Genomic DNA, 15,320 nt, shown 5'->3' on the forward strand with positions numbered 1-15,320 from the left:
TTAGTGTGATGTGTATGTGATTCCCCTTCAGTTTCTATAAGAATATGTGCTAGTTTGTCTGCTTGTTTGCATTGAACCTTCATATCCTATATGGTACTTCATTCAGTCCACAAGTCCCAATTAATAATAAATAAATAATACAAAACGTAACAGTTCAGCATTATCAGACATCTTCACTAACATATAGCAATTGGTTGGATTTTGTTTTAGGTTCAATATCCTGACCCCTGACTGCATTCACTCCACTGAAGTCTGTTTGAAATGTATTTAAATGGTACAAAATGGGCTTTGCTCGTGGTAGTAGCTCTGAAGTTCTCCATGAGAGCATGAAGCTTCCCTGGAAGATGGTGTTTACTCCCGGGGGCGGGACTCTGGTGCCCCCCCCCCCCCCCATTGCTTGCTAGTCAGGGATGCTGATAGATGATATATCACTCAGGGACCTTGGACATCCCCCCCCCCGCCCACTTATAGCGCCCCTGTTTTTAACCAGCTAACTAGCAATGACCTTCTGGAACATGTTGTTTCTATTTAATTTTTAGTGCAATGACTATTTGTGCCAACAGGGGACCTTGTGCAAATGCGTGCTATGAGTGGTGGTAAATATCGCCGCTGTGTGCTCCCAGGGTGGGTGTGGACAGAGGCCCCTGGGCTACTTGATTTCTGAGAGCCCCACCTCCCCGGGGCAGAAGAAAACAACATATTTTGTCAGGTCATTTATATTAAAACACTTCAGTAGTACAGACCATCTGGCTGCTAACTAGCTAGCTGGCATCTCTTTTGGAAGAAAAGTAAATATTAAGTCTGGTGTAAATGGCTCTCATTGAATGTAGCAACAGATGTTTTTGAATTTTTTGTTCCACTTGCTCTTTGCACCCCCTAATTAAAATACCTGTGAGCCTGAATGTGTCCATGTGAATTCAGTGAAATCGCCATAGGCAGTTGGGAGCAGTGCAGCGCTGCATGTGGCCATCAGCATGCAGCGGTCTGGCGAGCATATAGAGGCCTGATTGTTCGGAAATTACCTGCCGCTGACGACCTGTCTCTCCCTCTCGCCATTTGCAGAGCACAGAGCACAGCCGGAGGAGCAGGCGAGCCCCGGAGACGCTGCCTCATGTCTGGAAAGGGGGGTGTTACCAAAGCGGGCATGCGTGTCCGGTGGCACCTCATCCAGCTGTCCCCGAGAGGGGGTGACAGGAAAGGCTGCCTCTTTACGGGATCGCGTCTTCTGCTTCAAACAAGTCACACAGGAAACGGGTTTTGTTTTTTTTTTATTACGTCTCTGAACATAAGTCATTGTCATATGGGCTGGCCAGCGGTCTGCTGGGTTTCGTTGTTTTTAAGTTGTTTTCCTTTCGGTGGAAGTGGGATTATGGATATTGTTCTACGAGCCCCGTGGTTAGTGTTACGCAAAAGTCGTGAGGAAAAAGTAGGCGGCTGGCGAAACGCCCGTGCTCCGTAAATGCAGGGCTCGCCCTCGGGTACCGCCCGGCGTAGCCGCACGCTGCGGGCAGCAACCCACCAGACAGCGTGGGATCAGCGCGACAAACAGCGATTACATGTGCATAAGGCATGCAAACGGCGTGTTTGTATTGGAAATTCCTTACGAAGTGCGCAAAATGTGAATGAACTGTATTTGATATGTATATTCCAGAACATTGGTGAATAATAATTCATTTTCTACGCAGTATCTTTGTCTAGTCCTTGTACAGTGTAGGCGGATGTTATGCTTGAACATGGACAGATAACAAATGTAACACATTTTTATAACAAATAAAAAACAGAATGTTCTGTTCCCAAATACCGTATGGGTGGCACCTGGTTTCCATCGAAGGATTTCTGCATAGGCCTTTGTCTACTTTTTATTTCATTGTGTGGTGATTTGCGCTCATTTTTCCTTTCCAGCAAGCAGCGAGATACCCGTTCGCCGCACACGATTCAGGCCCCTGCTAAATTAGCCGGGACCCTAACCGGAACAAGATACCCATTTATGACGCATCTCTCAAAAGCGGACAGCCGGTGTTCTGTCGAGTTGAGCTACTTTGTCGAGTTAGGCTACCGTAGTACTAATCGATAGCCCTAACTCTTACCCTAACTCCCTAAAACCTAACCCTAATCCCAAAACGGTGGAACTGCACATGCGCAGAAAGGCCCGATGGCACGTCTCGATAGGTAGCTCAACTCGTCAGAACACTTTCCTGTGATGCAATGCCGCACTTTATCCCAAATATAGTAAATTATTTCATTTGTGTCTATTTGTCACCAACAAGCCTCTTAAATGAGACGACAATATTATTATAAGTTTAAAACATGCGTAAAGAATTTGTGCTAAATAAAGACAAAATGCAGATACGTCGATTTAAAACTTTTATCATTCTGAACGCAAAAGTAATACTAGAGTATTGAGAGAATTGTATACCGTTCTGTTATTTGATTCAAGTCAGAATGAAGATTATATTTCATAAGACTCATTTTTCATTGGATGTAAGAATAACAGTCGAATCAGACTAGGGCAGTAGCCCACTGCATGGTTTCTGTCACAAACCGACATGGGATTGTTTTAGGCACACTGCCATTTATGTAAATCTATTAATAGACTATTGTGGATTTCCAGTCTAGCAGCTGTGTAATGCTGCTTTTGTACAATTGGCAAGAGCTGTACCGGAACATACTGCGAAGGGAAGTTTTTTTTTTATTTATATAATGGACATATTCTGCACGAAGTAAGACAAGAGGTGTCAAATATAGGATTGTGTTATCGATTAGGCCTGCATGCTGCACAATCATACAATCAGTGTCTTACACAATAAATGGTTTACGTGTGATACTCTTAAGGGCAGCATTTAAGTTAGCCCTATATGTCAATTACTTAATGTTTCACACAGAGTTGTCAGCGCGACATTAATCTTTCGTGTACCAGTTTTTGTTTCATTCATTTCTCAATTTATGGCTATACGTCTGTGAATAATTGTATATATTTCTGCAAACTGCAGTCTGATTCTTCCCTGTTTCTTCCTTGCTTTATGGGACTTCAGTCCTGCTTCTAAGAGCCTGATATGAACTGTCCTAGCAGGGCACTTCACACCTGCACTTAATGTTTCCCATTCCATTTGAAGGTCACTTGATGCCATCCACCGATTCATGAGAAACTGTCGGATCAGTTAACGGTCATCTCTGGCATTAGAATGTCGCTTCCGCCTTTTACCTGGCTAGTTTCTAGTCCTTCCCAGTGTCTCCTGCTTCACCTTATTTCTGTGTACAGCTGTCTTAGAAAGTTTAAACCAGAAAGCATCATGCTGCTCAGCGTATCTTTCTCCCACAGAACCACAATTAAACTATGATTTAAAGATGCAGATTTGTTTAAAAATATAGAGCGGTCTCTTCATTTTTTTCCCGCGGCTGTATAGTCAAACAAATGTATTAACATTTGAAATATCTACTAAATCATTAAATACTAGTTAAATGATGGCCTTTGCCTCGACCGTAGAGGGTTGGGTGTTTGAATCTCACCTTTGTGTGTGTGGAGGTAACGTACGTGCGACTATTTTTAAATTAATTTTTAGTAGCATAAATGTGGAATGTCGTGTTCAATGTAGATCTTAGAAAAATAAAAGGAATTTTACAGTTTGAATAACGTGTAACTTGTTGAAATCCGTGAGTGTAGGTGTTTGACTCACCTATGTCCTAACACTGGCTACGTTATATGTTTGCAAACGTAATCTTTCGTGGTTGCATGGCGCTATTTGTGAATAAAACACTGTGGTTTTACGCAATAATTGTTGCGCCTGCCTGTTGTGGACGCTCTTGGAGAACGTTTAATGAACTTTAGTAAATTCTGTCCCCCGCACACACGCACTTTGGAAGCAGTTTTAGTGTAGGCCTAAATCGTTTTGTGATATCCGTATGCTGTTCGTCGAAAATATGACGCTGAAACGCACTTATATATAGCGCCTTTCACAGACAAACGTCACAAAGAGCCGTACAAGAAGAAAAAAAACAAAGTTTAATTAAATGACGTATAACAAAGCTATACAAAGACCATCCTAGACAATTGTGTCTTGAGTTTACACTTTAACAAACTTATTCCACCGACCTCAGCGCCAGTGGACGATTGTTACATAATCTGGGAAAAACAATCTGAAAAACAGGATCCCCACGTGTCTTCAGTTTGGTGGATGGAACAAAGAAATGACCCAGCTGTCATACTTACCAGTGCATAAGTCATGCCCAGGTAGGTATTTTTAATATATATATATACTGTATTTACTCTTTGGCAAATTCATCAGTGTGAGCGCTTGCGTAGCACGGAGGGGGCGTTCCCGCTGGCTGTAAGGATTTCGGACACCGTTGCACTCGGCTGTGGTATAAAGCGCAGGATCAGAGGAAATCGTGCGGAAAACAGAGATGGCGAGCGACTGTGGAAGCTACCTTCTCTTGCTGCTGATGGCACCTCTTTTAATGGTGAAGACCGCAAGTAAGCTCCGTATCTAAGTCCTTTCTGATAACGGGTTTAGGAATGAAATTTTACTATTAAAATGAGCTAGGTGTCCTGCGGGTAACTGTAGCCTATTGTACTATATGTATGTATACGTGTATGTGAACCCACGCGAAAAATAATTTATAAGGCCTATAATTTTTATTATTATTATTAGGAGTAGTAGTAGTAGTAGTAGTAGGCGGCCTAGTAGTAGTATTAGTCAATAACAGCAGTGAAGTAGGTTTTAGAATAGACGCGCCGCAAAAATGTCTAATTCCCGCTGCCCTTACGCAACTACAGCGTTGAAGTCGTGCCGAGATCCGCCGCCGGATTACCCCACGCTACTCAAGAAGTCCAGTCGGCCACGGAGCTCCTACTTCTCTGGCGAGCGGGTCTTCTACAACTGCGCCTTGGGTTACACTAATGCCGCAGGGTCGCTGTTCGTGAGGTGCAAAGACGGGCTGTGGACGCAGCTCAACCACCGCTGTGAGCGTAAGTGTGCAGGGGCGTCCCGTCTGCCTCCGTGCTCCTTAAATGCCCCCTTCGTTCACTGTGGGGGATTCTGTTCTTTCTGTTCTCCTTCGGTGCCCCTTAATTAAATGCCCTCCTTTGATCCGCTTTGAAGGAGATTCCGTTCTTTTTTTTGCGCTTCGGAGTGTTTCGGTTCTTTCTGTTCTCCCTCCACACCAACTCCATGCTCTCTCAGATGTCGCTGGGATTAATGGGATATGGAAAATCAGACATATTTATTAAAGAAATCAGGAATGGAGTAACATTTGTCTGAAGCTGGAAGGTGACGAGATTGTGGTGGCATATCGTTTCAGGTGAGCCCTCCGCGATAAGCTGCCCCAGCCCGCCTGTGGCCAACGGGGTGATGATTAGCGGGGTGATGAACAGCACCTCCTACAGACCCACAGACTCTGTGAGATTCGCCTGCAGGGACGGCTTTGACCTGAACGGACCCGAAGAGATCGCCTGTGGTCCGGACGGGCAATGGGACCCCCAGCCTCCGCAGTGCCTTCCCCCCGCAGATAGAGGTCGCTGTTGCTAAGAGATTACTTTTATGCTGCGTGTCTTTCTATGTAGCTGGGTGCAACTGCTTTTGCAATTTCTTTTCTCTGCAAAAGAAGTCGCAGTGTTCCAGCACGTGGGGTTTGGTCAGGGTGGTCATAGGGGGGTTTTTAACTGACAGCTCTGCTTCTCTCGTGTCTCAGAAAGCTGTGGCCCTCCTGCTTCCTACCCCAACATGCACCCCGTCGGCGTAGATTTAGCGCAGCAGCTGTTCCCACTGAAATCCCGCGTGACCTATGAGTGCGCCATGGGGTACACGAGGACCTGGGGCACTAGACGCATCAGCGAGTGCACAGACGGCCACTGGACACAGATTAACATGAAATGCCAGCGTAAGAAACCCTCTCACATGGACATAGGGTGTACGACTACCAAACCTGACAGTGTAACTACATTGTTATCATGGTGATCCTGCGTCGCTGTCGATCAGGCTGAGAAATGCGTACTTTTTGAGTGTGCATTTTGTATACATGCATATTTGCATTTGCAGTGGCGATGAATGCAGCTGGTAGCATGTTTCGACACTGATGCAGGTGCTTTTGCAGGTGTTATATTCTTAATCATTCACACTTCTAGATGTTCTGCATTTTCAACAGCAGAAATCTCACTGCATCCTCTTCTGGTTTTGAAGGGTACAGTGCTTGTGCAAGAGTTTGGAGCAGAATTAGAACTGATGTGAATTGATGCAATATGCAGAATGGGGGGTGCTGCATAGAATGCTGCCATTATGTTTTAAAACCGACTCATTTCTGTTCTGTGTTTTGCTTCGCTGGCAGGGAAGCTTTGTGGCTCTGCAGGGGAGATCCTTCACGGCCACTACAATTATCAGGGGGTCCAGTTTGGCGATCAGGCTACAGCTGTCTGCGATCAGGGGTAAGCATCCTTCTCTCTCTTGGAGAGAGGTCACCTGTGCGTGCGCAGACTGGGCATTCCGGAAGCTTGACCTGGATTTGGTTCCGCACACGGATCCAGCAATGAAAGGCCCCATTTCCACTCCACTGGTGCCAGTGCTGGCACTGGGTCTGGTGCTCGGCCAGTGCTGAAGTTGTGAATCAGCAAGAGCCGGCCTGCATTTCCACGGACTTCAGAGCCCAGTGGGAACCGGGTGACAACACTTCGCCCATTTCACAAACCACGCCCACTTTCCAACATTATCTTTATTTTGCGTTGCCTCGGTTACTCCGCCCACCTCTCACGACGACACCTGTGCTTCATCCAGACCAGCAAAGGTTCAGAGCCGATTTTGCGGCACCGGCGCCTTTTTTTTTTCTGTGGAAAAACGTGGCACTGGTTCCAAATTGGGGATCGGCACCGGAACGGCACCGGCACCTTTGCAGTGGAAAAGGGGTAAAAGAGTGGGTGTGTCCGAAATCGCGCACTTGCGCACTTTTAGTGCGCGATTTTAGGGCGTAGTGCGTTCACACTGACAACTAAGCCAAAATTCAGTGCACTGAAAGTACCCGGATGGTGCACTGAAAACGGCCAGAAAACGCAGTGCAGAATGATGGACACTACTCGCACTAAACAGACGCCATTTTGACTACGTAGCGGAAGGGGAGGGACTTTCGGCAAGTTTTCATTGTTAAATGAAGGCGGACAACACAGACACGTAAGCCCAAGCGGAGGCAACTGCTTCATATAAATCTAAGTAATGTTAATAAAATTATTTTACTGATGTATACTGCAGTGTGTAGCCTGTCACTCTCTGACGACAGTTATAGATAATTTGAGTTTGTGATTATATCGACATAAAAGAGTTTGCACACGTAAATGTTAGCTGTTTTTTAGCCGGTCGTAGATAGGTTATATACACGCAAATAAAACCACAAGGAAATTCATTGTAAACAAAACACGGCAGATATTTTGTCGCGCTGGAGAATCGCGATCAAATGCCTGTCCCTCACTTCCGGTAAGTGCAAAACGTTAGTGTTCCATTTAGGACAGCACTTACCCATGGTAGTGTGCACTACAGAAGGAAGTGCGCAGTGCGCACTACGCACTACATCTCAGTGCACTGAGGCAAGTGCGCGATTTCGGACACACCCAGTGTTTGGGAGACACTTGCAGCTGATGTAGTGAGGAGCTTCACATGCTTTCTAAGACGCAGTTGAAGGTCACGTTTCACAAAGTCTCCTTGGGGAGATGGTTTAGGTAGCAGATGAACTTGTGCTGGGTTCTCTAAGCTCCTACCTGCCTAAAAACTGAACCCAAACCCTGAACTGTAACCCCTAAACCCTAAACCCAAACACTGAATTGTAACCTCTAAACCCTGAACCATAACCCCTAACCTTTAACCCCTAAATCCCTACTCATAACCTCTAAGACATAAACCTTGAACTTTAACCTCTAACCCCTAAATCCTTGAACCCTGACCCCTAACCCTCACAGTATCCAGTGCAAGTGATGCTCCTCCCCTTCTCTCCCCAGATACGAGCTCATTGGTCGTCCTTACAGGCATTGCCTGGAGATGGGCTGGGATGGCAGGGATCCTGTTTGTGAAGGTGAATCCCATTGAGCTGCACTCCTGACCCTGCTAGGGGAGGAGGGGCAGGGGGGTATCCTGTAGAATTGCCAACTGGGGAGAGCAGGGGCTGGGGGAGCTGAGTGTGTCTGTGCTTGTTCCCAGCCGTGCAGTGTGACGAGCCGCCCAGTGTAGTCAGTGCTGAGTGGTCCGGACCGAGGGATGGCACGTTCCCTTACAGGACAGTGGTCACCTACCAGTGCCTGAAAGGGCAGCTCATAGGGAAGAGTGAGATTTACTGTACCCACGACGGCAGATGGAGCTCCGAAGCACCAACATGCCGAGGTACGCCCCCCCCTCCCCACCCACCCAGAGACCGGGACTGATGGGGCCCTGTGGCCACTCCCCCTGGGGGTACAGCATCTGACTCAACTTTATGTCCCTGACAGACACAACCTGTTCGAGTCCCAGGGTGCCCAATGGCGAGAAGACCAGTGGCTTTCACCTGATTTATAAGTATGGAGACTCTGTGTCATTCCAGTGCCGCAAGGGCTACGTCCTGAGTGGGAACAGCAGTGCGACATGCAGTGCCAAGGGGCAGTGGAAGCCAGCCCTGCCCAAGTGCACAGGTGGGTATCTGAGTGCGTGTCTCTGTGTGTGTATCTGTGTGAGCCTGTGTGCATGTGTGCGTCTGTGTCTGGGTATGAGTGGATGTGTGTGTGTGTGTGTGTGTGTGTTTTGTATGTACTGGATTGTTGGGACCTAATGTCACCACAGCGTTGTAAATCCTGTTGCGTTTTAGCTTGTGGTCGCATTAGTTAAGTAGACCTCAGTTGAAGATGAAGCTGTGTTCACCGGATAGACTGCTTGCAGAAATACTAAAGCAAGAAGGGGAGCTCTTGGCAAATCAGGTGTATAAGGTCTTTCAAAAAACATGGACAAAGAATCTCCCGCAGCCGTGGAAAAACAGCAACATCATCCAAGATAACTGGAAAGGCAGTACAGTGACCCCACGGTACTCAAGAAGACCAGCCGGCCACGGAGAGACCCCTTCACGTCTGCGGACTTGACACTCGCAGGTCCGGTTATTTGCAAGTTGGCTGTGAACAATTAAATATTTTTGGAGCTTTTGGACCAGATGTCCCCCACAACGTAATAAAAACCTGTTTTTTTTTACATTGTAGAGACCATTTTTCAGGTCCCCACAAAGATCTGTGAATGCAATCAAATAAATTAAAGTCTCGTATTTTGTTTGGTTACTTATGGTTAAGGTTAGGGCCTGGGTAGGGGTTAGGGTCGTCATGTTGTGATTAATTTAGTTTTTCCCATAAAAATGAACGGAGAGTCCCCACAAAGATATAATTACAGTCTTGTGTGTGTGCGTGTGCATGCGTGTCCCTGTTCTTCTAACACACCAGCAGTGGTGGAGTCTGGCCTGTCGCTTATTTTGCTAATACAGTAGCTGTAAAGTTAGCCGTCAGCTTTTTTTTGTAACACACCTTCTCCTTTTCTGCTCTTTTCCAGTGATAAAATGCCCAGAGATTATAGTTGAAAATGGTGCACCTTCTCCCAAACACACAGCTGCTGGCCGGACAGTAATGATCAAGTGTAAAAAGGGCTTTCGCCTGCAGGGGGCGCACAAGGTCACCTGCTTACAAGGTGGCAGCTGGAACCCTATCCTCCCCAAATGCGTCTTGATGAGTTCACGGGTAAGCTGTTTGGGCAGTGACGTCCACTGTGTAATATTATCTTAGGGCTTCATGTATCCATCCTCCAGCTGACCCAGGGCAGGATTGCGGTTGCACCCGTTCATCTGTCTGTTAATCTGTGAGACTCTTAATTTACCACTTATACACTGTCAAATGTGAAAATGTTCAGTTTAATTGTTACTAATCCTTTGCTTAGAGATTTTGGTGCATGAATAATTTTTCCTTGAGTTTATGACAGACCGAGGTGCCCTTATATCAAGTGCGGTTCCTTTTGTTTGCAGAAACCTCGGCATTAGGGTGAGACCTCTGGTGGGTGTGGTCTCCGGTGGGCGTGGCCTCGGGTGGGCGTGGCCTTTGGAACATTGCCTTACATCCACTGTAATGTGAGGCCAGCGAATCTCCCTGCTGCTTTCTCAAGATTTTCCAGTGCTTGTATGTAACATACATACATATTACAACTTCCTAGCCTCATTCAGCGGAACATTCCATATCTGTCTTGATGTGAAATAAATAATTTTGTATTAACAGCAGATACCTTTCAATGTTTGTTTTTTAGCATGAAAATACATGTACTTTGATTGCTTTGTCCCTCAGCCCTTAATTAATGTAGGCCAGTGAGTGTAGGGATGTTTGTTTAGATGGTTCTATTTTGACTGAAACTCCATTTAGTGCAGGGGTGGCCAATCTTACCTGCAAAGGGCCGGTGTGTATGCAGGTTTTTGGGATAACCTGTAAGTCAGCTGTTCAAACCCAGGTGTGAGGATTCTTCAGACAATCAGTCCTCTAATTAGTAATCTAATTAGGGAGTTGCCGCGAAAACCCGCATACACAGCGGCCCTTTGCGGATAAGATTGGCCACCCCTGATTTAGTGTGATGGTTTGGTGCCCCCTGCTGGCAGGACTGCAGCTTAAATGCCAGAGTTTCTGGGTTGACTGCCCAGTAAACTCCAATATCAATATGTGCAGAAATGTATAACTATGAACCAGCTCTGTATGTATTTGCACTAAATATGCAAGCAGTATGACCCTGATGCTGGAAGTACCAAGAAAATATAATTGTTTCATAAAATATTAATATAATAAAAGACAATGTTACTGTCTGGTTGTTATTTACACACATACTCTGTTTCGTAAAATCACCGTGTGGCTTCTACCTGCCTGCATAACAGCTGCGATGGATTTCCAGCTGGTGAGCTGGCGCCAGTGATGCAGTGTGGTTTGAGTGGTGTTAAACACTGCCTGCGCAGTGTCTCCTGTCAGAGGGACACATGACCATCTGTATGCTAATTGGGGGGCTGGGTGGTGATGGACACGTGGTGCTGCTGCTGCTCTCCTGCTGTAGTATCCGGGAGCTGTGCACCTCAGAGGTACGAGGCCTTGACCTGTACTCAGCTGCTCCCCACACAGGCAGGTATGCTGCACTGCAGCGCGTCCCATCTATTACTAGGGCCGTGTCCCAATTAAGGGGCTGCGTCCTTTTAAGGCTGCATTCCAAGACAGAATATGTCTCAGTGGTGCCACAAGGATGGTCCCTTTCAAAGGCTCCTACAAATGCAATCTAGAAACATGTTATTCTTCAGCCGAGATCCCAAGATTCAGTGCGCAAACCTTCGAAGGACGCAGCCCACAAAGGCTACCTTGACCACGTCCTTCGAAGGATGCAGCACCTGAATTGGGACGCAGATTAGACCTTCGGTTCACACCCACAGTCATGTGATACCCAACGCTGGATGACTTTGAAAGCACCTTAAGATATAAGAAGACTACAGTAGACGTATGTTAGGTATGAACATCTGAAAAATGAATGAAGTCCGGAATGTCCTTATATTGTGGTTTGAGTAATTCTACACCAGCCCGAGTCTGCATATTTGCTGTTCGTGCTGTGCCGAGCGAATTTTCACACGTCACGCTTGTTCACTGCTGTCGATATCCTGTTCCCCACCTCTGGAACTGCTGGGTCACTGACAGGTCTCATCAGATCTGCTGTCTAAAGTGACACGGTGATATCAGGGGGCGTGTTGGTGGGTCACGGTGAACGAGGCTCCTGCGTTTCAGGTTTCTCATGTGTACAGCAGTGTGCATTCACTGTATGGTGTTCACTGTATGGCGTTCACCGTATGGTGTGGCTGTCGCTTTTGTTTTGCCAGCCCACACCGTCTTCTAGTGGACATCATGGATGGGATCTGTTGTCACTCATCCCTGGGCTGTTATCACATAAACATGACAGCATGGCGTCACCTCTGACGCAGACTTGTTCATCACATCACAAATTCCTTCACGCTTTTTTTGTCCTTTACCCCTGATAGGGATCCCTTAGTGGCACCAGGACGTCCCAGGCCAGGTCTGCAAGCTTTGAGGTCCACGTTTTGCCACGCCTGCTCGCACTGTATGAATGACATGGCTGGTTAGCTCAGCTGGTTAGCTCAGCATGGGCTTAATACCTCCATGATTGTGGGTTTGAGTTTTGTAGTGTGGAGAATGGAATTTCTCCATGGGGTTGTTAAAGCTTCTCTCATCTTTGGCCTGGAACCGCTGGGTATGGGACACCTGGGGTCTTCTGGTGATGGTTGCAGGGAAAGGTGTTGTGTGATCTGTTCACTTTAGACGCCGGCTGTATCCAAAAGCGTCTGCATCCTTCGAAGGGCAGGGTTTATGTAGGCTTTTGTAGGCTGTGGCATTTGAAGGTCCGCGCAACGAATCTTGAGATACGTTGGGCTGCAAAGGATCCAATGGGTGGATCCTTCACAACATGGCAAAAGAAGGAGGCATTTCTAGGCTGCATTTCAAGAGGTCTTGTTGCACCGCTGTGATGCATTTGGTTTTCGAATGCAGCCTCAGAAGGACGCAGCCCCTGCATTCAGATGCAGCCACCAACCTTCCTGAGGTTTTATGATGCATATGGGTGTGGTTTTCTCGTGAGGCTGATCCACAGGGTGCATACATACTGCCTTTCTGGGACTGCTGCCATTACACTGTGCTGGTGCTGCCTCTAATTACACCCTAAGCTCCCCAAAACTGACCTGAGATCAGCATGAACTTGACAGAACAAAAGAATTGGATGTTAACTTCCTGTCTACAGGAGGCGCTGTCACACGTTGAGCTGCCTAGCATTTTCCCTGGAATTATGGACCGCAGGCATGACAGGAAGGTTATTCCCGGTGTATCCAGGATGACCTCCTGCCCTGGGTTCCATTGGCACAATGTCAGATATACGTGGTGCGTCAACTGTGTGACACCCCCCCCCACCCTGTCCCCCCATCATTTCCATTGCAAAACAGCACTATGAGCAATTACACTGCAATATGTTAATTTTTCTTCCCTAACGGTGGGTATATTTGTTTAGTGTTTTTAGCTACAGTAAAGCATCCTTATGAGATTTCCATTCTTGAGAAGATCAGCTTTGTGCCGTTTCTGCTCATCTGTAATTATCCACTTGGCTCCGGTGACATTTTCAGAAAGCCTTAATTTATCTGCCTGTTCTCTGATTCCTCAAAGGTGACTGGAACTCTTTAACCCTGAAAACTGCAATATATTTACCACAGGGTTCGTGTTGGTCATCTGGGAGTTGGGTTAGGACCAGCGTCACGCAGAGTTCTGGTCAAAAGCCATCCTCTGAGGCTTCCAGGCTCTCCTGACTCTGGAAACAGCGTCTCCACCGCGACAAACAATGAGAGGTGAAGCAAGGTGGGGCAACGTCTGGGGTCACTCACTGACCGCTCGCTCACTCACACAGCGACCGCGCCTGTTACCCTGTTAATCATTACCGAGTTAAATGACTGTCTGTTTGTTTTGGTGTCTTTTTTCATGCGCTGTAACGTGACCAGGCTGACCCTGGGAATCTGTCATTCCGTGTGTGGCGTCCTTTGAGCTTTGAGCATGAGATCTCCTGGCCGCCACCAAGTTACATTCGGCCGTACGTAGCCGTTCAGACCACGTCGGCCATTTTGACGGGATTTTCATTTGGCTTCTGAACCTTCTACACTCACCTAAAGCATTATTAGGAACACCTGTTCAATTTCTCATTAATGCAATTATCTAATCAACCAATCACATGGCAGTTGCTTCAATGCATTTAGGGGTGTGGTCCTGGTCAAGACAATCTCCTGAACTCCAAACTGAATGTCAGAATGGGAAAGAAAGGTGATTTAAGCAATTTTGAGCGTGGCATGGTTGTTGGTGCCAGACGGGCCGGTCTGAGTATTTCACAATCTGCTCAGTTACTGGGATTTTCACGCACAACCATTTCTAGGGTTTACAAAGAATGGTGTGCAAAGGGAAAAACATCCAGTATGCGGCAGTCCTGTGGGCGAAAATGCCTTGTTGATGCTAGAGGTCAGAGGAGAATGGGCCGACTGATTCAAGCTGATAGAAGAGCAACTTTGACTGAAATAACCACTCGTTACAACCGAGGTATGCAGCAAAGCATTTGTGAAGCCACAACACGCACAACCTTGAGGCGGATGGGCTACAACAGCAGAAGACCCCACCGGGTACCACTCATCTCCACTACAAATAGGAAAAAGAGGCTACAATTTGCACGAGCTCACCAAAATTGGACAGTTGAAGACTGGAAAAATGTTGCCTGGTCTGATGAGTCTTGATTTCTGTTGAGACATTCAAATGGTAGAGTCAGAATTTGGCGTAAACAGAATGAGAACATGGATCCATCATGCCTTGTTACCACTGTGCAGGCTGGTGGTGGTGGTGTAATGGTGTGGGGGATGTTTTCTTGGCACACTTTAGGCCCCTTAGTGCCAATTGGGCATCGTTTAAATGCCACGGCCTACCTGAGCATTGTTTCTGACCATGTCCATCCCTTTATGACCACCATGTACCCATCTTCTGATGGCTACTTCCAGCAGGATAATGCACCATGTCACAAAGCTCGAATCATTTCAAATTGGTTTCTTGAACATGACAATGAGTTCACTGTACTTCAATGGCCCCACACAGTCACCAGATCGCAACCCAATAGAGCATCTTTGGGATGTGGTGGAACGGGAGCTTCGTGCCCTGGATGTGCATCCCACAAATCTCCATCAACTGCAAGATGCTATCCTATCAATATGGGCCAACATTTCTAAAGAATGCTTTCAGCACCTTGTTGAATCAATGCCACGTAGAATTAAGGCAGTTCTGAAGGCGAAAGGGGGTCAAACACCGTATTAGTACGGTGTTCCTAATAGTCCTTTAGGTGAGTGTACATCTAAAACAGAAGCTAATTCATTTTCAGGGATTATCCAGTGCGATCTGCATGTGCAGGGATCTTACGGTCGCTGTCTGGTTTAAGGATGCATGTAAAGCAGCTCTGCTTTGCATATGTGCAGGAGTGCCTGCGGAGAGATGGTATCTGTGGAGAGATGGTATCTGCGGAGAGATGGTATCTGCGAGCTACGGTGTGACGACAGAGCGGCACAGCCCCACTGTCACTGTCACCGTCACCAGGGCTGATCCGGCGTCTGGCATACCGGGCACAGGGCATGTGGGCCAGCAAAATTTATTGAAAAGTTATTTGGACTAGGGGCCTGACACCTCTGGGACCCGGGTTCGAGTCTCCGCCTGGGTCATATGTGTGTGGAGTTTACATGTTCTTCCCATGTCGTCG

General features: G+C 46.9%; 1 protein-coding gene across 1 annotated transcript; it reads left to right on the plus strand.

The window, feature by feature from the left end:
• Positions 1-4,117: 4,117 nt before the first annotated feature.
• Positions 4,118-10,805, plus strand: LOC111837034 (membrane cofactor protein-like). Its single transcript, XM_023798782.2, has 11 exons — positions 4,118-4,228; positions 4,301-4,471; positions 4,775-4,966; positions 5,299-5,511; positions 5,689-5,877; positions 6,322-6,418; positions 7,973-8,046; positions 8,172-8,351; positions 8,456-8,635; positions 9,531-9,715; positions 9,997-10,805. The coding sequence occupies exons 2-11, from the start codon at positions 4,402-4,404 to the stop codon at positions 10,009-10,011; spliced, it is 1,395 nt and encodes a 464-aa protein (XP_023654550.2). The 5' UTR covers positions 4,118-4,228; positions 4,301-4,401; the 3' UTR covers positions 10,012-10,805.
• The last annotated feature ends 4,515 nt before the right edge of the window (positions 10,806-15,320 follow it).

Source organism: Paramormyrops kingsleyae, chromosome 18, assembly GCF_048594095.1.
Source record: "Paramormyrops kingsleyae isolate MSU_618 chromosome 18, PKINGS_0.4, whole genome shotgun sequence".
Lineage (NCBI taxonomy): Eukaryota > Metazoa > Chordata > Actinopteri > Osteoglossiformes > Mormyridae > Paramormyrops > Paramormyrops kingsleyae.

Excerpts from the sequence above, each read along its gene's own strand:
- LOC111837034 (XM_023798782.2), top strand. The coding sequence starts at position 4,402 with ATGGCGAGCGACTGTGGAAGCTACCTTCTCTTGCTGCTGATGGCACCT. Across the intron at positions 5,512-5,688 it reads CCTTCCCCCCGCAGATAGAG|AAAGCTGTGGCCCTCCTGCT; the intron begins GTCGCTGTTGCT and ends CTCGTGTCTCAG. Across the intron at positions 8,352-8,455 it reads CGAAGCACCAACATGCCGAG|ACACAACCTGTTCGAGTCCC; the intron begins GTACGCCCCCCC and ends TGTCCCTGACAG.